A 24702-nucleotide genomic window follows, 5' to 3' on the forward strand; every position below is an offset into this window, starting at 1 on the left:
TTTGAATTAACCGTGAATTATCTTGTAGCTTTGAGATTTTGATGATATGGTTGTTTATTTTTTGGAAATGACATTGTAGGGTAGGTGTGAGAGGCCAGGTCTGGCTAGTTTGAACATAAAACAGGTAGAATATTTTGGCCAGATATGACCAGTCTAAATGCTAAAGGGTTAAATGTTTTGTGTATTGTAAAAGTATAACCAGTTTATTGCACATAAATTTTAATAACAAAATATTATATGAATCCCAGCTAAGAACCACGCCAACAAACTACTAGAAAGACATTTTTGGTGCTGACTAGAGGATTGAAAATTATTAGCTATAAATAAAAAAAAATCTAAATTTTTCACACACACAAAAAAAGAGAAAAGACAAAATTCCAAGCCATGTACAATTGTTCAGTAAAATAATATGGTTCATTAAGCTAAAAACACTAGAATAGAGAAAATAAGAAAAATAATTTCCCTTTACAAAAAGAAGTTTATAATTATGAATATTCACATAAATCGAAAACTGTGTACATGAGGATTTGAATGAAGAATAAGGGATTTTCATTCATTAATTGTTAGAAGTAGAATTTGTTTGAAATTAATTCAACTCAGAAATATGAAGAAAAAAAGAAATGGTATAAAATGGTAAAATATTTTACTATTAAAAACAACTAAACATATGAATACGCAATAGACTATAATTTATTCGATATCTTAATGTTTAACTTTAATCTGTAATTAGAACTGTCTTTAAAGTAGATTTCTTGCAGTGTACCATGTTTCAAGGCATAAAATATGGTTGATATAGATATAGTTGTAGACATATGCACATATATATGTGTGTGTGTGTGTTTATAAATACATATGTTTATATACATGTTTGTATGTGTGTGTGTATGTATATATAATATATATATACATATGTGTGTGTGCATGTGTATTCATATATACATTATGTGTGTGTATGTATATATATATATATATACATACATACACACATATGTATATATGAATACACACGCACACACATGTATATATATATATATATATATATATATATATATATATATATATATATGTATACATGTATATATATATATATATATATATATATGTATACATGTATATATATATATATATGCACGCACACAGACACCATTTAAAAAATTCTGAGCGTCAATGTTTTTTTCTGCTGAAATTATTTTTCATGATGATTTTAAAGGTACAACTGTTGTATTAATTAAATTTCCTATTCTATATTTACATGTTATTTGGTATGTGTGTCTCATTAGTTGTTAGCAGTGACTAATCAATACACGGAACAGTCACTTGTTATGCCTTATTGTTATTTCTTAAAGACACCACAGTATATTTTTATTTCTTAGCCCAAGCCAGCAAGTGAACAAGAAACCAAGAATTTTTTTAAGTACAATACTCTTTCAAGTACAAAGTACTTCTCTATGAAATATGACCAAATATATTTATTAATGATTTGTTACTGTATCAGTACTTTCAGAAAGGGCTTGTGCATTGGAGGTTGTTTTTTTTTTTTTTGTACCTTTTGATCTGTTAATCCATAAATCTATTACATCTTTTTGCTCAGTCAAATAAAACTTTAAAGATATTTAGTGCTAAAAAAAATTATGTAAACGAAATGATATAATAAAAATATAACCAGAAGTGGAAGAAATGACTGTGATAAAACATGTTACATTGTATGTAGAAATTACAGAAAGTATAAAAAAATTACTTATTTAACAAAGCTAATGTGATGCTTTACCTGTGGATGAAATCCTCATGTCAATATAACATATTATATATGTTCATACATAAAAACATTTTCAGCTTTGCAAACAAATGATTTGTGCTTGTTGTTGATTGATGAATAAGAATCTTGTTTAAAACGTGTTGTTTTCTGTTTGTTTGTTTGTTTTTTTCATATTTTAAAATAAAAATTTGTTGTTATCTAACCTAACTTCCTTTAGAATTACCATGGATGTTTAGAACATGTTTTTGTTTCATTCATAAAAAAAAAAACGTTGGGTTTTTTTTCTGTAAAAGCCGTCTATTGCCAATATTAAATATAAGCATAAATTTGTTAAGATTGTAATTGTTGAAGTGGGGGGGGGGGGGGTTAAGTCATTCATGAACAACATTTTTTTTCTGTCCAAAATGAAATTATTTGCTGATAAGATAACACAGATTACTTTTTGTTATTGTTATTATTATTCTCAACATTTATTGAGCAATATAACCCAGTGTAATGGAGCTTTTCCAGTTTTTAAGACATTAAGCAGTTGAAAGATACTTCTCTCCCCACTTATTCCATCCTTCTCTTTACCAGATACAATGGCAGCCTGTGTCTGTTCTATCATAGCTTTTACACACAAGAGTATTTATTACTCAGTACTAAAAACTAATAATATCCACTGACCTGTTGCATACAACAGTGAATATTATCTCTTTATGATACTTATTTAGAATTACATAGATAAAATGCTTGGAAATTAAGTGGCTTTACTATGAACATGACACAATATCAGTGACAGACCATTTGGTCTTGGATTCCATTCCATAGCATGGCATTTTGGACAAGTGTCTTCTACTGTAGCCTCACCCTGACCAATGCCTTGTGAATGATATTTGATAGATGGAAATTATATGGAAGCCCATCACACACACACACATATATATAAAGGGCAAAGACCCCTTTCAGTCATGAATGACCATGGGGTTGCAGCTAGGAAGTTCCCCTCCAAGGCACAAGTCCAGGCAAGGTTGTTTGTGAAAGACCAGCATACTAGTCCCTGCTCTCCATGCCACTGATGTTGTCCAAGGGCAAGGTAAAGGCTGATACAGCTTGGCACCAGTGGTATTGCTATTCATTTTTACAAGTGAGTGGACTGGAGCAACATATAAAATAAAGGACAAAACACACAGCCCAGTCCAGAAATTGAACTCAGAACCTCACGATTAAAAGCCTGACACTCTAAACCATTGAGCCATGCAGCTTCCCTATATATGTGAGTACTTGTGTCTATGTCTTCACATTGACACCATTGAAGTATTGGTGATGTTTCTCTTTATGTTTTCTACAAAGAATACATCCCATATCTTGGTCATTTCGCCAATTTTGATATGTGAAGACCAGTGGATTAAAGAGTACTTTACTTGCTAACAATAAGGGTATCAGGCCATAGAATACTATCTCAATATGTCTTGTGCAACTCTTGCCATGGAAACTGCAAATGTATAAACAATGATGATGATCCTTCAGTTGGTTAGGCAATACTAATCTCAACTAACCACAAATTAGTTTGCATATAAGAATTTGGATAGATGTGTAAATATTTACTGGAAGATTTGTAACAGAAAATAATTTTTATTCATTAATTCATTAGAAGCAGAGTTTGTTTGAAATTAGTCCAACTCAGAAATATATATATATATATATATATATATATATATAAATGACATGTAAAAGGCACACACTATACTCTAAGAGTGTTTGGTGTTAGGAAGGCCATCCAGCTGTAGAAACAAAGCCAAATCAGATTGGAACTTGGTGCAGCTCTCCGGCCTACCAGTTCCAGTCAAACTGTCTAACCCATGCCAGCATAGAAAACAGATGCTAAATGATGATGATGATATATATAAATAGGAATAATGTATATATAGAAATAATTAAGATCCAATTCAATTAGGTACTTAAGTTGAGTATGGTATTATTCGCACAGATTGAAGTAAGGTGAATAAAAAGCAAATAAGTAACAAGGATGTCCAGCTATCAGTGCATTATAGCTATAATGCGGCTTCATTTAAATTGGAGCTGCCTGAAACGGCCGTAATGTGCTAATACCTGGACATCCTTGTTACTTATCACACTGCTACCCCCACATCACGCCACCACACACCACTCCACATGCACTAGCACTAACCACTTCCCAGCGCCCATACCATACATCACCTGCACATCACAGATGCACACATTCACACATCAAAGTCACTAGCCCCTCTCCACACACATTCTCACATACACACACACACACGTGCACCTTTGTTTTGGGATCACCAATACTTTATTATCTCCCCTTCTTTCTACCTCTCCTGTCAATTTTTTTTTTTTTCCAACCAGTCGCCATGATTGACCGCTAAATCCACAAGTTTTTTTATTCTCTCTCTCTCTCTCTCTTTATTTTCTCTTATTCCTTTCTGTTGAAGAGCGTAGGCTCGGAACATCAAAGACTTTCTCACTTTCCCGAGTGTCAAACTAATACAGCCCATTGTTGTTCATACACCTGTCTTCATCTTTTGTTTTTCTGTAAATTTCAACTGTATATATATATATATATGTATATATATATATATATATAGAGAGAGAGAGAGATATATATATACTTATATATGGTGTAGTATGTCCAAATCTAGTATTATTATTATTTATTAGTACAATTATTACATATGCCTTTTTTACCTCATGGATAATTACACTCATGTGAAAAATCATTTGTTTCATATTGAATTACAATTAAAATTATTAACTAGTAACTAGACTATACTTGCCTCTGACAAATATGAAAACCCTGAGACAGTTAAAACAAGTCTGTTATGTTTCTGTCACACTTTTATTTTGATAATCCATACACACATCATTATCATCATTATCATCTCTTTAATGTCCACTTTTCCATGTTCACATGGGTTTGATGGAATTAATCAAAGTGGATTTTTCTATGGCCAGAATTTTTTCACCAGCTTTCACCCATGTCCAAGTAAAGTCCAGTTTCCTAGGTACTATATAGACACGTGACATATTTGATTATCAATCATCCTTTGAAAATTGTACAATATTGAACACATTGTTTATTATCCCAAAAGATAAAATTAATTAATATAGTTCCTGATAAAGCTGTTTAAACGCTATGCATAAGAGCTATGGTAATTATTTCAAAATTTAAATTAATCTAATTGATAATAGATATTTGCAGCTCAGTAGCTAAATTGTAAAAGGAAAATGATTGTAGCTGTGTGGTAAGTAGCTTGCTTACCAACCACATGGTTCCGGGTTCAGTTCTCACACTCTTTCTTCCTGTTCCTGTTGTACCTGTATTTCAAAGGGCCAGCCTTGTCACACTTCGTGTCACGCTGAATCTCCCCGAGAACTACGTTAAGGGTAGACCTGTCTGTGGAGTGTTCAGCCACTTGCATGTTAATTTTATGAATAGGCTGTTCCGCTGATCGGATCAACTAGAACCCTTATCGTCGTAACTGACGGAGTGCCATGATATTGTAATACAAGACTTTGAGCAGGTGTGTAACACACCAACCTGGCTCATTACCTTGCTTCTTTCTTTCTTTTTGTTTTAATACAGTGCATTTGATGGAGGTTTGAGTTGGTTCAGTTTCAGTCATGAAGAAAATCGGGGTTGAAGTCAGGCCACAGATTTAGCTTACCAAATGAATATGATATTGAACTACTACTGATAGGTCTTAAGCTAATGTCACTACTGAAGTCATTTTGTATTTGTCCTGTCCACTGCTGCTTTAATCACTGTATCATAATATCAACCAGACTATCGGATGTTGTTATACATCACTGGCCACTATGCACTTCACATTATTTTAGCTTTTGGATGATGCCACTCTGCTAGTTAGGTGATCAAGCCAGCTACTTTAATAGGTAACAAAATATTTGAAATATATTTGGTTTCCTGGTCTTTAGATTGCTGACCTAATTCTTCATCAATTTGAACATCTTACTGTTATTCCTTTCCACAGACAAGTAATTTATCCTTCATGCACTTAATACCAAAGAGAAGTGGGGTCTCAGCACTACATGGTTGATTACCTCTCAATAAACTAGTTTCCTAATGACTGATAGAGGTGGGTTGATCCGAGTAGACATGGTGTTCAATGATTGGCTCACAGTTCATGAGTTGGATTCTATTGCTTGCATCCCACTACGTTTCTAAAGAGAATAACTTATCTTACATTTTACATTTCCAAAGTTCACCTAGCTCTAAGGATTATCCACCAGATCGTTCTGTCCAGGGGAAGATTAATTTTTCATCTGTGTTTACGCTATAAAACTGGAATTAAACACTAGATTTTAAAAGCCTTTGAAGCTTTAGAATCTCTTTCAATTATATAATGCTTATCATCATTAATCTCCCTACAGCCCTCCAATTAGAAATTTCTTTTTTTAAAGTAGCTGAAATTATTTTTATCTATTTTTAAAAAATCTTACCTTTATTTTTTATTATTTATTTTAATAAAATAGATTTTAAATGTTTCTTGAAATTTGTTGATGTCATAAGAATAAATAAGCTTTCAAGAGAACAAGATAATTCTGTTTTAGAACAGCGGATTTCAAAATACATAAAGTATGCAAATATTTGGTTGTAAAGACCTTTTTGGATAGAAAATGTCTTTCTCTCAAAATGGGTTTTTCAGCTCAATACTTACATTCTATCAACCCTTTCAATACCAACCCAGCCGAAACCATGTCTCAGTGTAAATGGCTTTAAAGTAATTTGGATAAATAAAATTAAAATTTCACATTGGTTTTGTGCATATAAATATATGTCATCAATTTTGGGGGTTCAAATTTTACAACTTAACAGAATTCTACAGACTGCATTGCAGTGTAATATAAATTCTGAAGTGTTTTAAATTAAAACTAATGAATGCTCTTATTTTTTATCACAGTGCAGTGTTTTTAATTGTCATTGTTTAGTGCATGAATAAATTATATTTCCTTAAATTGTATTATGTTCAATCAATACTGTAAGCGCCTCATAACTGTAATTTTGTGTGTGTGTGTGTGTGTGTGTGTGTAGCTAGCTATGTTTGCATGCATGTGTGCATATATTACATTTTACATACAGCTTGCAGTGCAAGATATTTCCTTCGTAGCTATCACCCAGATACCACAACACATTCGACATATTCATACAGAATTGCTCCTTCCATTGGTGCCAACCAGCATTGCTACTATCAGGGATCATCCAGGTTCTTGCTTGATTTATCCTTCTGATGGTGTAAAGCACTCTTGGTGGTGCCATATAGAAGGGCCCATGTGACACCACATGAAACTGCCTGTGCAATGTCATGTAAAAACACCACATTTTTCTACCTATTACTTATACAACCACATCACCAAATCACATGTAGCTGCTACCATGCAGCAATTATTTTGTTTTAATACTTGCTGAAAGTTTGTTATTCACTCCCACCTTAGGTCATTTTCTCATATCTCCCACATATCTCTGCCATTTATATGGTGTTTTCTGTCTTTCTCTGTTTCTCTCTTATGACAATGCTAGTCATCATCATCATCATTTAACATCTGTTGTCCATGCTGGCATGGGTTGGATGGTGTGACCAAAGCTGGGGAGCTGCACCAAACTCCAATCTGGTTTAGCATGGTTTCTACAGCTGAATTGCCTCCTTAATGCCAACCACTTTACAGAATGTGCTGGGTGCTTTTATGTGGCCCTGCATGAATGCTTTTACATGGCATCACATGGGCACTTTTATGTGGCACCACACCGGTGCTTTTATGTGGTACCTTTACATGACATTGCACTGGCACTTTTACATGGCACCACCAAGAGTGCTTTACACCACCAGAAGGATAAATCAAGCAAGATACCCAAAATATTTCACCTTCACTGGAAGACGATTTACAGACATACCTCTTAAAGTCTGTCAGAACTTCCTTTCATGTGACCACTTGTTATGACCTTCCCAGTGCATCTTTAATCTCACAGCCAGTATATCTAGATCACATAGCATTAACATGTGTGTTGTAGTTGGCCTGTAGACTTCCCAAGTCACAATATTAGATTATACCAGGATGATGGATTAGCCATATTACACTATTGAAATACCCACATTCTTGATACTTCAGAAAAAAATCTCAAAACTGGTTTTAAGAACAAAGGCCTTAAAATTATAGTAACCATTTACTGAATTAAAACTGACTTTATAAATGCATCCATGGAGTGAGATTCCAATACATAAAAGCTAATGAAAAATTTAGATACATAAATAAGCATATCTACCACCTCAGCCTTTGTGTTTAAAAATCTTATATCCAGTATTAGTATGAGAATCTCTAATCTCTGCACTTCTAAGGTTAACTTCAATAAGGCAGCCCTTTGTAAAATAGAACTCTGGCAGATAGTGGCTTCAAGGAAAATATCTCATGAAAAATGCACAGCACTCAATCAGAATCCGGGAATAGACCCAGAAAGATGCAGTCCTTTTTCTCATACGGAGATACTGACACCTGTTGGATCAGGTGTGCAATATGAAGTCAGTAATCAAACCAGTCAATAATAAGAAAAGTTACGTAAGCAAGTGTGAGATGGCATTCTAGGAAAGAACTTGCCATTGGATGTCATCCTTCAAACACATTAACAAAAGGAATTCCATGTTGCTAACCAACCACATCTGGAAAATGAGAGACCAGAAATTTGACTGCTAATTGGAGGGTGCTCAAAAGATCAAAGCCATGCATAAATGTATAGAGAAAATGCTGTTTTTGTGCATTGGAGAGAACACATATCCAGACTAAATCAGAGATCTGGAAGATTTCTAAGTTTCACAAATGAGATTTTTTCACCAAGTGTTTCCATGTGGATAAATTCATCCTTTTAAATTGGAAAAACCCACCCATGCTGGATAAGGAATACTGCATCCTACAGGTTCAGCTGAAAATATCTTTCATGTTCTACTTCCTTTTTTCACTCTTCTCGATATTTTACTCTCCCACATGCAAACCAAGCCACCACTCTACAGACATTTCGTCAATCCTAGAGCTATGTATATCAAGATGTAACTCAACATTTAAACTTAAAACCTTTTTCCTTTGCCCCTCAAACATACGTCAACATTCCGATATAGACACACTGCTAACTTGAACCTTTACAAGCATTCCATAAACCTATGCTTAAAAATGTTCTCCTAAAGACTAAAGCTAGTCTTCAACATATAAATCCAATATAATTTTTGACCAACGGACATAACAGTTTCTGTAAATCTAAGTTATTACCCTACCGCATATTTATACTTCCTCACAAATACCATATTTTTTCAAAATATCCCAAAATACCGTCAGCCATGTTCTGTGGTAATCACTCTGGTAATTTCTTCTATGATTTTTCTAATATGTAAAGTCAAAGAGACAGGGCTATACTTTTTAGCATCTCTTCTAACCAATAAGCCTGTTTATCATTGGAAAAAATTACAGAGGACTCATTCAGGCTAGTTACTAAATTTAAATTTAATTTTATGTATGGCCAATTTCACATTTTCTTCCTTTATGTACATTTAATCAATGGTTGCTGCTTCCCTGTGTAAGGCTGTTGTTTCAAACAATTCATCTGGATTACTTATTTTCATGTCCCAACCATGAGGTGAAAACACTTTCGAAATGCTCATTAAATATTTCATTTACACAACAATAACAATGATAATTATAGCAGTAATATCAACCACAGTCCAAACAGCCACTGTCGCACGTGAGTGAATATTTTTGTTTGCAATCTGAGCTTTTTACATAAATCCATCAATCCAGTAACTTTATAGGCCTACTCAGTCTGCAAGCATAGAGGATGCATATTCTGCATAATTGTTCCAGAAATTGTACATCCTCAGAGGTCTTCCACAGTTTTTGGCTAGCAGTTCCATTCACAAAGTATTGTTATTAGAACAGGTAGACGAAAGCTACCTATACTGAAGCTTTAGTAGAAGAAACTTGACCAAGGGGACAGAAAGTGAAATAGAAACCAACAACAAATGGGTAATGAAACGAATTCCATGTCCAGTTAAGTCTGCGACTGTTGCATCAGGAAAATGGATCTTTTCTTCTTGGCTGCACCTGTGGAAATTTTAAAATTTGGTGTGTTGATGTAATTTTCAGTGCTGAACCTCAGGGGATATTTAACTTTTTCCAGAAAAATTTTTTTGAAAAGTTACAGAGGTTTAAAATTTGATAATTTTTAACCAATCAAGAAACAGGATTTGTGCGTGACTACATGTGTTGTCAACTGTAAACTCCAAATGTAAACAAATGAAATACTGGTGGAATTCTACTTCACACACGCCATACAACCCCTCGTAATTTAAAAAAATTTTTTGGAACATTTAAGAAAATTTTTGCAAATTTTTATTCTACGCACTGGAATTCATACAATTATGCAAAAACCAAAACGAAAACATTTTCAGTGCATGATTTAAGGCCTACTTAGTTGTAATTTTTAGCACATCTCATGATCAACTCATGACTCATGTTTTAAGCATTTAATAAGCGAAAAGTGGCCACGTGGCTTGACAGGACCACAACAGAGGGGTAAACAGCTTGGTAACATCTTAGCTTGTTACTATGGAAACAGGCACCTATATGTCTGTGGCTTTTGATTGGCTAAAATTACGCAAAATTTGCAAACTTTAAAAGCTATTAATTCATTATTTATTGATTTATGGCAAAAATGAAGGATCCAGTTAAACTGATTCACAAAATCAGATAATTTGACATTATTTTAAAATTCTGCATGCAAAAACATATAAGATACGGGTATTCTTCTTCTTGGGACAAATTCTTTGTTGACCAATGTTATTCTCATCGTAGTTTACAAATCCAAGCATGAAAACGTTACTCAACTTTGGAGTTTTGGAGACAGATGTCCCATTTTCACACACACACACATACACACATGAATGCATAAATGTACATATAAACTTATATTTGAATACATACATCCACATGCACCTATAATATATTAATGATGTACACAAATACATGACAGGTATACATAATACTGAAATATGCATAAAGTAAACACACGTAGACAAATATATTAATATAGCAAATTTTTTTTAAATAATAAAAATATACAAAACACTATAGAAATAAATGAAGCGACAAAAGAAACAATAAGATGATACATGTTGATTTTATTAGGTATTCCTGTTTATTTAGAAACCTACAATGAACAGGTCTTTTCACAGATGTTTTACTATAAATTTCATAGGGTACAACCTTAAAGTTGAGTCTGCTAAACACAGGAAATTTCTCTCACTATTGGCTAAAAATACTTTTTTTTTTTTTTAATTTTTATTTTTATACCTCTGTAACTTTTTCCTCCAATTTTTTCTCCACAACATCATACCTTCATAGCAATAGGAGTGGAAAACTACATTAATAAAGCTGATTTTCAGATTTTTTACTTCCTTTTACAAAATGCAGATCTTGTGAATCAGTTTAACTGGATCTAAAATGAATTTTACGTCAACGATTACCATACAAAACTATACCAAAAGACCCAATATGAAATCAACTGGAACAAAAATTAAAGAAATTGAAAAGTAGCTGCCAAACTAAAAAGATGTAATTTTTCTTTTTACAACTTCTTCCTGTGTAATCTTAATCAATGTAATCTAAAATATATCACTGGAAAATTTCATTAAAAAATACAGATTTTAAAGAATGTTATGGATACACTTCTTTCATCATACTCATTTATCATTCCCACCTTAATTATCAAGCAAAGGCAAATTTTAAACATTTCCCACCTGCATAAGGAGGGAGCATCTTCCTTTCTTATGCCTTTGCTGTGGATGTTATTGTCTCGTCCAATGGCATGTCTTACTTTGTGAAAAAATACCTTCTAGTGCAATCTTTGAATATTTGTAGAAGTGAGTATCGAATTCCAAATAAAATACATAGTCAAAGAATATAAGTTAAGTTCAATTATATTTAAAAAAATAGGGGACTCATTTTGTTCGTGACGGCATGTGTTGTCAACTGTAAACCCTAGCCCAAACCAAATGAAATACTGGCGGAATTCTGCTTTACGCACGCCATACAACCCCTCGTAATTTTTTTTTATTTTGGAGGATTTTTAGAAAATGTTTACAAATTTGTATTCTACACACGGGAATTCATACAATTATTCAAAAACCAAAACGAAAACATTTTCAGTGCGTGATTTAAGGCCTATTTAGTTGTTATCTTTAGCACATCTCAGCTGTCGCAGGGAATAAAACATTTAAAGTCTTCAGGACCCCTGGCCTTCGTATGAAAGTGAGAAAAAAGAAAAAGTGATGGGGGGGGGGGGCAACTAATTAAATGTCGTCACCAGTTCTACCAAGTAATAAATCCCTATTAAACGTTGAGTATTTTATTACATAGTTATCTAGATCAGTGGATATATGGAATGAATGGAACATCAGAGAAAACACTGCAATATTTCTTCTACTTCTAAGGCGGCGAGCGGGCAGAAGCGTTAGCATGCTGAGCAAAATTCGATTTAACCTTTCATCCTTTCGGGGTCGAAAAAATAAATACCTGTTGAACACTGGGGTAGATGTAATCGACTGATCTTGTCCTCGAAATTGCTGGTCGTGTACTAAAATTTGAAACCATAATTTCTTCTGGTTCTTTACGATTTGAATTTAAAAAGAAAACTTCAAATGTATTAATATATCAGGTAATTGCCACATTTTAACCTGTTCTAATTATATCATTATCGTTCCATTTATTTACATTCCTCGTCATCTTGTAAAGTTTCGCCAATAAGGAGATTTAGATGTTTATTTTATTCTTTTTCGCGACACCTTGAATTCCAGATTTTATTTCATGGTTTTTATTTTAACATCGGTCTTACTCAGGGGACGTCACTTCAAACGCCTTCGTTACATAGCAACAAAGAGTTAGCTGCCCTTCCATGTAAACAAAAGTACTCGACGCTCAACAAGTCAGATTATTGAAACTTTAAATTATTTGATTGTGTCTGAGTATGAAGTTGTTCGAAAGCTGATATTTATTTTTCATTTCATTTAAAGTTTAGCAAAAGTAGGTGATTAATTTTATTTTATTTTATTGCTGTAAAAGGATTTGTTTATATTTTTACTATTAATTCAATGTCACATGAAATTTAGGAACGATCAAAATGGATGTAGAAGTAAAATATTTGATGGATTATGTATCGAACTGTAACGATATAGAAGAATGTCAAAAATACATTCGGAGAGCCTTTGATATAATTTTGCAAATAGATCACTTACAGTTTACAACAGATCTTCCACATGCAACATCAACCAACATTTTAATACAATGCTCCGATTTGGCTATTAAGAATGCTGCTTATGATATTGCAGAGGAATGTCTCAATCTCTTTTTTACGAGAGCAGTTGCAACTGATCCCAATAGATGTGTGGCATATTTATATATGGCGCAGTTATCGGCACCTACGAATATTTTTGATACTTCACATTTAGAAAAAGCGGGACAACATATCACGAGAGCAATCAACTTAGCCGTTAAAAATCCCGCTTTGCAGAATGAAATCTATAACGCTTCATTACTTTATTGGAGGTTATGCCATCCATTTTTGCGTCCCGGTTTCTACCAATACGTCGTAAACACTTTACATGTTATTGTCAAAGCTATTAATGATCTGATCGACATTAACTATAACTGGAAAGCGATATTGTTCATAACGCTTATTGAAATGTATTTAAAAACTGGCAGGAAATCTGAAGCTGTTGAAATTGCTAAAACAGCAATTGTTTTTGTTAAAAAATATGCTTTACCTTTCTTTAAAAGAATATTTGAACTTATTGTTCGTTATCAACTGGTTGATTCCATTATCAACCAAGCACAAATTAAAAATTCGCCTGAGCTGCTTATTTTTTACACTATAATGAAGTTGAATTACACTTCTGAAACTAAAGACATCCGCAGAGAAATAAATAAGGTAATGGTGCAGCTTAACATAGCAGCTCAAAGTAGTGATAACTTTGGATATGTTGAAGAGTCAGCTCACATTAGCACGTCTCCTCGTGAAGGCAAGAAAAGGACTCCTAGGGACCTTATCAGACATAAATCTCGATATGTTTCAGAAGACAATTTAGAGCGACAATACTTATTACTTGAGTTGACACGTCTGTGTCTAAAGTATAATTTAGTACCATATGCACAAAAGTGTATTCAAGCAGCTAAGAAATCTTCCAATTATAAGAAAGGGTTTTACACTCAGTTTAAGTTTGCAGAAAGTGAAATAATGGTAAAATTACTTGGTGTCAACCAAGAATCCTATAGCAGAAAATCAGTTAAAATTCGATTAAAAGCAATAAAACTTTGTGAAGAAAACATTACCATAGCTATGCAACAGCATGATGCTCATTCTGTACAGTGTGGATGTGTCACTCTGTGGAATCTTTCTCTTCCATTATTGCAGTCAAATTTACGTTGTCATTTATCTAAACCATTAACATTGGTTGCACAGGCACTTGAAGACATTCAGAGTCTATTTATTCAACTTCGGTGCCAGGTTCATCGAGAATTAGCATTGTGTGAGGAAAAGGAACATATAAAAATTGCCATAAGCCACTTAAAAAAAGCTATTGCTCTGGATGGTTCAAAAGTGTATCACAATCAACTGAGTTTGAAATTGAACCGCTTGACATTACTATCAGAGATGTATTTCAACCCTGACAATCCAGAGGATATTGCTGGAAAGATCATTGAACAGGCTCGAGAGGTAAAATCACTTGGAACAAAGGAAGGTATGCGGGCCCTTCTTATAAAAGCAGGAATCACATTGGCACCAGATGCATTCCAAACAGTTCTTGATAGTGAAAGTTTGCTTTATGAAAAGGTCAAGCTTTCACCAAATACGACAGATCAGCTTGCTGAACGTGTTCAAAAATATAATGCTAATATAAAAAAAATTGATGGTCATTTACTTAGAATTGGAGACAGATGTGATTATATTCGGATGCATCTTTGGGCAGATTTATCAAAGGTTGCTCGGAAGCATGGTGCTTGGGATGTATGCCGTACAGCAGCCATGTTTTGTCTTCTTTATGATGACAATAGATGGCTAGCAGCATACAAAGATGTTAGTGTTACTGCTACAGAATGCAGTTCAGCTGACAGTACATTGAAATCTGAAGAGAATATGGAAGAAATTTCAACTTCCAGAAAGAAAAAAAGTACGATTGATAAATTGCCCCTCAGTGAACGGGAACATGTTCGTCTTTTAGCAGAGATCAACTTTATTCAAGGAGAAGCTTGTTTAAACTTGCTTTACCAAGAAAACGTAAAACTAAATGATTTGCCAGTTTATCCTCAAGATTATAGCAAACATGGTAAAAATTATGAAGCAGCTGATCCAGCTGAAGACAAAGACTGGGAACTATACTGCCAGTGGATTCAGCAAATGAATTCCAAAATTACTTCTAGTTTTCTTCGAGGTCTTATTCTTGGATACAACCTGAATGACAGTTATATTGTTGGTAATGCTGCTACTTATCTTTGGAATTACAACCTCCATATTATTGAACAAAATCGTCAATCTGAAATTGTTGGTTGTTTTGCAACTCTTTTGGAAGGTATGCAAAAAGTTGATTATAGTGAATTTATTATCTTACTTATAAATATCTGTATAAATTTGGCTACAGGACTTATGATGCCATGGATGCCTTCAATTCCAGATAGAAATACTGAATCACCAATTCGACTTTATGCATATCCAGAAAAATCTAATGTGCCAAAAACTCAATCAAAACTTCCACTGGTGTTAATTCCACCTCAAGCTTTACCTGATCTGAAAAGAGCCATAGAAGTTTGTGAATATGCTATTGATATTACTAATAAAAAAAAGCAAATTTTTTCCATACCTTTACCTATAAAAGCCTCATTGTTAAAAACTTGGGTCATAGCTAAGCAAATGTCCCAACAGCAGATTAACAGGAATTCAATTAGAGATGATGATCCTGAGAAACAATTATCACAAATTATTGTTGATATAGAAATGTATACACACACAAAAAATGGGGTTATGGAATTCAAAGACCTATTGCCATTGCCAAACTTAGTTACCACTGTACTGAAACATCACTGGAGAGATGATTTCCTTAAACTACAGCTGTGCACTCAATTAGCTGAAATTCTCTATAACTATAAAAATTATGAGCTTGTGATAAAAATTGCAAAAGCAGTGACAGCTTCATATTTGACAGAAACATCTGTCGTTTGTGCAAAAGAGAGGACTGGAAGTGGCATAAATAATAACCACATAGAAGAAAAAGTTAGTTATTTGTTTCTTTTGATGGGCCAAAGTACGACTGAAAATATGGAAGGGCAAACTGATAGGTGGGAAGCTATAAATAATTTTATAAAAGCTGCAGAGTTTTCCATTCCATCACATAACTATCACATTTTGATGAAAGCTGCCAAAAATTATTGGAATACAATTCTACCTTTGATTAATATTAGCTCTGAAAGAAAATCTCTGAAAGCATCTCTTCAAGAAATTCTTTCCTATATATCCAAAGTCACAAACAAAATCACAGAGTTAAACAGTATTGAAAAAACCAATTCCTATGTGCCTGATCCTAACCGAATCACATTTTATGGCTACATTGGGAGAAATTGGGAGAGTGACCCTGTTCTGATTAATGATAATGATGATGACCAGAAGCTCCAGGTCTCTTTATATAATGTCTTATGTGATAGCTATGAAGACAGCAATGACTGGAAAACGGTTATTAAAATCCTCAACACTGCCATAGCTGACCTGCCACACAGTTATCATAAAATTCAGTTATTCAGACGAAGAATTATGGTCAAAGCAAAATTAGGCGAAAACATGTTAATGGATCTCCAAAGATTTCGAGATGAGAAAGAAGATTTTGTTGCAGTGATGTGGCGAGACATAGCTTTACACAGCAATAAATTATCAGAACAGTGTATTGCATATCAAAAAGCAATTGAAAGTCTGTCGAGTAAAGAATACAACTGGCAGAAAATTGATTATCTCCTTGAATTCAGTGAGTGGCTTTATACATACCAAATGCCTGAACAAATTGTTGTGGATCAAATAGAATGGGCTATAGATATTCTTATGAGCATGACTCCTGAAATAAACAGAGAAAACCTAGGAAATAAAACACCAAGGATTAGTGCTTTTCAATTTGTAGAGGACACTACTCTTCAAGACACTGAAAATCTTCCTAATTCCAACATTAATGAAAATGTTGAGCAGAGGGACGTTCATTTTTATGTTCCTCAGGAGAAAGAAATTATTATTGGAGCTCCACTTCAAGACTGTACTGAAGCTACAGGAAGAATGAACAATGTGAAACAACTGAATTATTTGATCAAAAGTTATGTGTTTTTATGTGCAATTTACACTCCTGCATCTCCTTTTTATCAAAAATATTCTCTCTTTGCTTACTCACTTACAATAAGGCTGTGGCAAGTGTGCATTGCTGCTGCATTAAACTTTTATTTAGAAGTCCCAAAGACCAATTCAGTTAATGTTAAAGACTCTGCAGTCTCAAACAAAATTGATGGAACATCAAAACAAAAGGTAAAAGACAAGAAAGAAAAAAACGAAAACTGTATATCTCCAACAAAAGAAAAGAATAAAAAGAAATTCTTAAGCACTAATGTTTCTTCTCTGACTTCAGAAGAATGGGCTGTGTTTGAAGTACCATGTGATTTAGAAGAAATTTTTACCCATCAAAGTTTAGAGACTACAGGAATTAATGAAAAAACCTTCCCTGCTCCAATGATAAGCTTGTATTACTTTGATAAATTGGTAACTAATCTTCAAAATATTGGGTTTCACCATTTAACTTTACCAGTGTTAGCTTTGAACCATATCATAGCCTCATTTGTAGCACATTCTAAATCCTTTGTTCTTTATACTCATTGTAAAAGAATGGAATTGTGTGCTGAACTCAATTTGCCACAGTGTTCTTCCTTCCATGAAAACGCCATCAATCAGGTGTCTGGTATTGCTCCTAATGAGTTGATTGAAATAAGAGAGAAATTTTATGAATACGTTCAAGAAAGGAATAACTATTGTAATAGATCAGACATTTCATCGGAAGCAGAAAACGAAAAGCTACTTCACAAATGTCATTTAGGGCATTATTTTCAAGACACTTTTGTCTACCAAATTTGGACAAAGACTGCTGAAGCATTGATCGAGCAAACACATTACCAGCTTGCCAGGAAATACTTAAGTGAGGCCTATAAGTTTGCTGTGGGTTTCAAAGATATATTCTACCAAGGAAAATTATGCTTTTTAAAAGCCAAACTTGCTTCTGTTGAAGCTCAATACAAAGATGCATTTGATTTATGTATGAAAGCTGAAGATATCATGGTTGGTGATATGGAATATTGGTATGAAATAGCAATGTTAAAAACTGATGCTGCTCTTCACACTTTTCCTAAAAATGGATATGAATTTGTTGAACAGTTTCTACAAAGAATCATTAAAGAATTTGAAAAGTTATCTTTGATCAGACCAAACCAAGCTCTCGGTTATCGTTATACAATTGCTTTAATTCAAGCCAAACTTGGTGAAGTTCAAATTAAATACTATATAGGCCGATATAATGACCTTCCTTTGGCTCCTCTACAAGAAGTATTTCAGTCACCACTGAATTATTTTAATATTTCAACTGAATTTCTTCTCAAGCATAAGTATACAAAAGCTGCTGTCAAAGTCATGCATAACCATGCCAAATTACTACATCAAATTGCTCTGGCAACCACAAATGACACTAACAGTTTGCAGTTATATTATCTACATTCTGTAAAGGTCTTTACTCAAGCCATAGAACATGCTCGAGCTATATTTTATGATATAATGATGATACTTCCTAAAGATTTTAATTTAAGCTTACCTATTCATCGAGAATTGTCTAATTTGCAGAGAAGTTGTGCTGAAGTTATGGTTGAAATCCAAACAATCCAAACAAATCATGAAATTGAAAAAATACAGAAGCATCAACATGATATTGAAAGGATAAAACTAGAAGAGGAGTTTATCAACAAATCTCCTGATTGTTTGGAAACTGAGAAAGAATGGAAAAGAAGCAGGCAGTGGATTGCTAATGAAATTCTGTCCCAAGCAACTTCGGCACATACTCTTGCTAGAACAATACAGTGGATTAAATCTAGAAGTTTGCTTATCATTGGCAAATGTTTGCTCAATTTGTCATTCTTAAAACAAGCAGATCCGTCCCTATTATGGTCATTGTTTGATATAGAGCCAGATACTGAAAATGTAGAATCTGATGAAAGCAAAGAAGGAAAAAGTACATTTTTTAATCACTTAAATCAAATTCCAAAATTATCCAGGAAAATTAAAGAAATTAAATGGAAGGAGGACATTTCCTTGTGTTATTTTACTCAAGCAGCTGAATGTTTAACTCAAGCTTTAAATACTGCTTTTCAACTTAAACGAACAAATGTAATTATGCAGGCTTCATACGAACTTATGAACTCAATTGGTCAATTTGATGTTATTACTTCATCTCATTTCCTTGCTTTGTATCAAAGTTGTCAGGCATCTTGTCATTTAAAGAAATTGCTCAGAATCAGCCAACCAAACCCTTATAGTTGTCGCTTGGCTGCACTTCTGCATCAAAGAAAACACATGTTAAATAATTATGTTGAGAAAAACCTCATCTGCACTGATACTTTTTCTTCGGTAACAAATTCATTGGAAACAGAGTGGCAGGCTTGGAAAAGTACAATGATTTTAACAAATCATTTTGATGCAGCAAAGGAATTCCCTTTCAACTTCAACTTTATAGTTCTACAGCATTCACCTGACAAAAATTTTATATTTTATAGTCTCCTGGACAAGTACAAATCAGTCAAAAGTGCAGCAGCCCCTAAACAACCAATATTAAGTACAACACAGAGTATATTAAAACGATCTTCTCTGGCAAAATTCAGAGTTAATCCCAATAAACTACACCAGCTTCTAAACATGTTAAAGCTTTATAAAAAAGATGTCAGGCAAGCATTGCTCAAAAGAGAATTCCAAATAAAAAATCAGTCTGACTATAAAAACATGCTTGATACTTTAAAATTTGAACCTTGTGATTCAACTATATCAGAAAGTCTTGTGATTGAGAATGATGATGAGTGGATGCAGGAAAAATTTGAAGAAATTGTTGCCTTAATGGAAGATTATTTTGCTGCTGTACTTCAGCCACTGCGAACAGCTTTGCAACAGACTTTTGCACCATCATGTTCGAGCACTGTTTTTAAAGAAAGTTCGGACAATGGTTGTATTATTATTTTAGCTGATTCAGACTTGCTTGAACTTCCTCTGGAATCTTTGAGTGTATTTCGTGAATTTGAAAATATAATATCTGTGTCACGAGACATTTCTTTGCAATTATTTTATCATAGATTCCACCAAGACGAAGTCTCTGAGGAAACTAAAGACAAAAAGAAAGATAAAAAACAACACCCACAGCCACCACCACAACCAACCCGTATACCAGTAAGTAAAGAAACTGGCAAGAAACGGAAGAGAGAGCTTGTTGATCATGTAATGCCACCATGGGGTCAATCTATTGATACAGATTCATTCAAATACATGGTAGATGTCAATTATGAATTTAATGAACCTGAAGAAAATGATCTCTGTAAGATTTTTAAATCTCTCTTAGCTGAATATGAACACTATTATACATCCCAATGGATTGGACTTAGTGGAGATATTCGAAATGCAAGCACTGGAGAATGGGAAACATATCTAAATGAAAGTGGATCTTTCATTTTCCTTGCTCCTTACAAAATAACATCTTATTTAAATCCAATAAAAATTCCTGCTTTTAATATTTCAAACTGTATGTTGGTATGTCAGTTTGATTTAAGTGAAAATTATTCAAGCTATAGACACCTTTCCCTTCATGATGCTTTAAAATCAGATGAAATTTTATCTTTGGAAAATCCAGTTTCAATAGCATTACTGCTTAGTCTAGCAGGAGTACATTGCATCATGGGTAATCAATGGTCATGCCAACTCAATCACAACATAAAGCAGTTGAGGACAGCCATGAAATGTTTGTTGTCTCATGGGTATTCTACTGGGGAAACACTTCGACATATTCAGGTACCACTTTTGAAGATGGAGACAAAACGTAGCACAGAAGACAATCTTAACAAACAAGATAAAAAGTCTGGTAAAAAACCTTCTAAATCTGATAAGAAAAAAGATGCGAAATTAGGTGTAACAGCTAGTTGTACATCTATCAGTCCTATAAAATCCTGTACACTAATTGATGACAAAGAAGTAAGACCTAACTGGTTTAACATGGTGTGCTATGGACTACCAAATTTATTTGTGACACAGACTTAAAAAAGGAAAAGAAAAATAAACATTACTATTCTATATTTCTGAAATGAGGAATTTATATTATGCATTCTGCTTTTATTAGTCAGGCTAATGTCCTGATCTGAATTGTTGCTTTCACTATACATTTCAGCTGCTGTATTCTCCAGCCTTCTTCAGGTATCTTCTGCTGTACAACAACTGAGTTCAACACAAGATTCTTGAAGAAGGCCGGAGCATATGATAGCTGAAATGTAGTGAAATCACACCAATCTGACTCATATAAACGGTATATGTAAAATAAATGTTGATTTAAAAATTCTCAGGGAAGATGAAACACATTTTAAGTGAATTTTAATGATCACTTCTTTCTCTCATATAATTCCACTCACATCCAGAATGCATTATCGGAATCAACTCCAGAACATGACTGGTATGTAATTTTATCAATCCCTGAAGAAACAAATTTAACCTCAGCAAGATTTGAACTCAAAACATTAGAGGCTGTAACTAACCGCAACAATTTTGTCAGTCCACCACCAAAAGCTTCAATAGATCTTCTGACTTTGATAAATATATTGTTTTCGTTTTATTGTTAATTCATCTTTAAGAGTAAAACAAAATAATAAAACAGTCTAATTTGTATATATAAAACTGCTTGTTTGTTTGTCTGTTTGTTATCACTCAAAAATCAGTTAACCAATCATGTTCAAATTTGGCATGAAAGGTTCTTAGACTCAGCTATACATTGTTTTCAAATTTGGACCTATATTCTCTTAAGGGACAAGAAACAGTCCTCATTCAACATAAATTTGGCAGACAAGAGTGATAGGTGGCTCACATAATTTGGAATTTCTCCGTTTTGATGGGGATTTTTCAGATTTATTTTTCACAGTGCCCTTGGAAATAATCCGGAGCATCTTTTTAACAAAAACAAAAACTGGTTCTTTTAACCCCACCCTCCCAATCTTCCCCTCTCCAGATCGATTTTGGTCGACTTTGTGGGCACTATGTGCGATGATTTTTTTTTTGGAGCACTACGTACTTAAAAATTATTGGAGAAGCCTTTCTGATAAAAAAAAAAAAATGCAAATATTTTCAGACAAAAAGGTATGGGATTAAAGGGAGATTTGGCTGTTGTTTCTATTGCATAAACTCATTTATACTATCAAAAAAAATATTTTGGAAAATTTATAATTTTCATCAACCCTAAACCTCACCGGTCATGGGATATGCTAGAAACAACAGCCAAATTTCCCTTTAGTCACACACCTTTTCATCTGAAAATATTTCCTTTTTTTTTAACCGTAAACACTTCTATAGCTTTTAGGTGTGTAGTTCCCCCCAAAATCAAGCATAGTGCCAACAAAATCGACCCAAATCAGTCCAGAAAGAAGAAGAGGTAAAGAGGGATAAAAAAAAAATCATTTTTCCCCCAAAATTTTTTTGTTAAAAAGATGCTCCAGATTATTTCCAAGGGCACTGAAAAGAATCTGAAAAATCCCCATCAAAACTGAGAAATTCCAACTTATGTGGGTCACTCATCACTGGTGTCAAAAATTTGACTCAACCATTAGTTTTGGTTGTTTACAAAAAATAAATGGAAGTTAATGCAGTATGTGTGTGTGTAATGTGGTGTTGTTAGTGTGTTAGTGGTTGTGTTCACCCCCTTCTCTCTTGTTAATTGACTTAATGTGAAGGGACAGGAAATACCTTATACAATGGTCAGCACCATAGCTAGTAATAGCAGCCAAATGACATCAGACATACTCTCTGACTCTCTCTCTCTCTCTCTCTCTCTATATATATATATATATATATATATATATATATATAAATATATAGTTTAGGGAAAAGAACCAAGGTTCATGAACTCATCGATGAAAATCCACTGTCACATATAGAAAAATTAATAATTAAAAGCACAATAAATGAGTATAATATAATACAAAGTGAATATCATAAGATAAAAATAATAAAATGACTACACGTGTTTCATAACTAATTTTCAAATAGAAAGGAAATTTAAATCGATTAAAATATTTATATATATTTTATACTGTGAAACTTAATTTAATTTTAATTTTTAATAAATTGATTTTAATTGAGTTTTTACCTGTAATTTTGGATTTTATCCCTAATACATACATATATATATATATATATATATATATATATATATATATATATATATATATATATATATATACATATATATATATATATATATATATATATATTTGCACAATGGTGAAATCAGTGCACAGCATAGGGATCACAAATGGTTGAGTGAAAGGGCAGTTCTAGCCCTGAAAAATATAACTGTGAATGCAATAAACTTTGATCTCTTAATGTACCTTCCTGGATAATGCCAATCATACAGGTCTACTGATACTGTTGCTGACCATTCAGAAATAACAAATTATCCAGATGAGTTTTTAAACTCACTGGGTCCACCAGATTTACCCCCTCATAAGCTTGACTTGAAACTTGGAGCACCTATAATGCTTCTAAGAAGTTTAAATCTTCCAAAATTGTGTAATGGAGTAAGACTTATTGTGAAGAAAATTATGCCACATGTTATAGAAGCTACTCTACTCTCTAAATGTGGAACAGGCGATAATATACTCATTGCTAGAATTCCACTAATACCTACTGATTTACAAGTACAATTTAAACGAGTACAGTTTCCAATTAGACTAATGAACATCAATAAAATCGCAAGAATAGACATTATCAGTAACTGGTTTGCTATTAGAGGAGTCTTGCTTCTCTTATGGACAATTGTATGTAGGATGCTCATGTGTTGGAAGTTCAAAAAATCTTTTCATTTATACTCCACTGGGAAAAACTCATAATGTTGTATACAAAGAAGGTTTATCAAAACTTCCTTCTATGTGTTTTCTACTTCAAGTATATTTTTATTGTTAATCTCACAGAATTTGTTAGAAATATTAATCGCAATAATTATTAAGAAAAAAACTCATATATGAAATTTTTGAATGAAATCTCATTGTATTTTTAATCTGGACAATGCCAGGTACTTCTGCTTTTATGAAATAAGACAAAAGGGGCTGTGGAGCAGGAGGTACACACCTGAAGATTTAAAACCAAAACTCAGTTTCAGTTTTTAGTTGAAGTAATTTTCATTTTAGTTATGCTGTTAATTCTTTGAAAAAAAAAATCTTTATGGTACAGGTATGAGGTTTTCATTAAGCAGATGACAGGAATTACATCAAAGGATGAGACACAACAGAGAAAAAATTCTGTCCAATCCATGCAAGCATGGGAAACGGGTTGGAAACTCAAAACGATGATTCATATTTAAACATTGTTATTTGAAATGTTTGACATTTTTCTTACAAAATCTAAATCCTATTTCAAAAAAACATGTTGCCCAGTGAAAACCACAGTTTAAATTTTTTTTTTTTTATTTAAAACACAATTGGAAGTAATTAATTGATGTCCTGTTTTGTGATATAAAACAAAAATTTGCAGCTCCAGTTTTAGGCAACCTCACTAAGTATTTTGAGTTGTCGCCCTTGTCTTT

At 33.2% G+C, this 24702-nt stretch overlaps 1 protein-coding gene across 1 annotated transcript; it reads left to right on the top strand.

Moving 5' to 3' along the window:
* Positions 1 to 12107: 12107 nt before the first annotated feature.
* Positions 12108 to 21806, top strand: LOC106876008 (cilia- and flagella-associated protein 46). Its single transcript, XM_014924369.3, has one exon. It carries the CDS (start codon positions 12948 to 12950, stop codon positions 21177 to 21179), a length of 8232 nt encoding a protein of 2743 aa, XP_014779855.1. The 5' UTR covers positions 12108 to 12947; the 3' UTR covers positions 21180 to 21806.
* The last annotated feature ends 2896 nt before the right edge of the window (positions 21807 to 24702 follow it).

This window comes from Octopus bimaculoides, chromosome 2, assembly GCF_046866305.1.
Source record: "Octopus bimaculoides isolate indiv1 chromosome 2, ASM4686630v1, whole genome shotgun sequence".
Classification (NCBI taxonomy): Eukaryota; Metazoa; Mollusca; class Cephalopoda; order Octopoda; family Octopodidae; genus Octopus; species Octopus bimaculoides.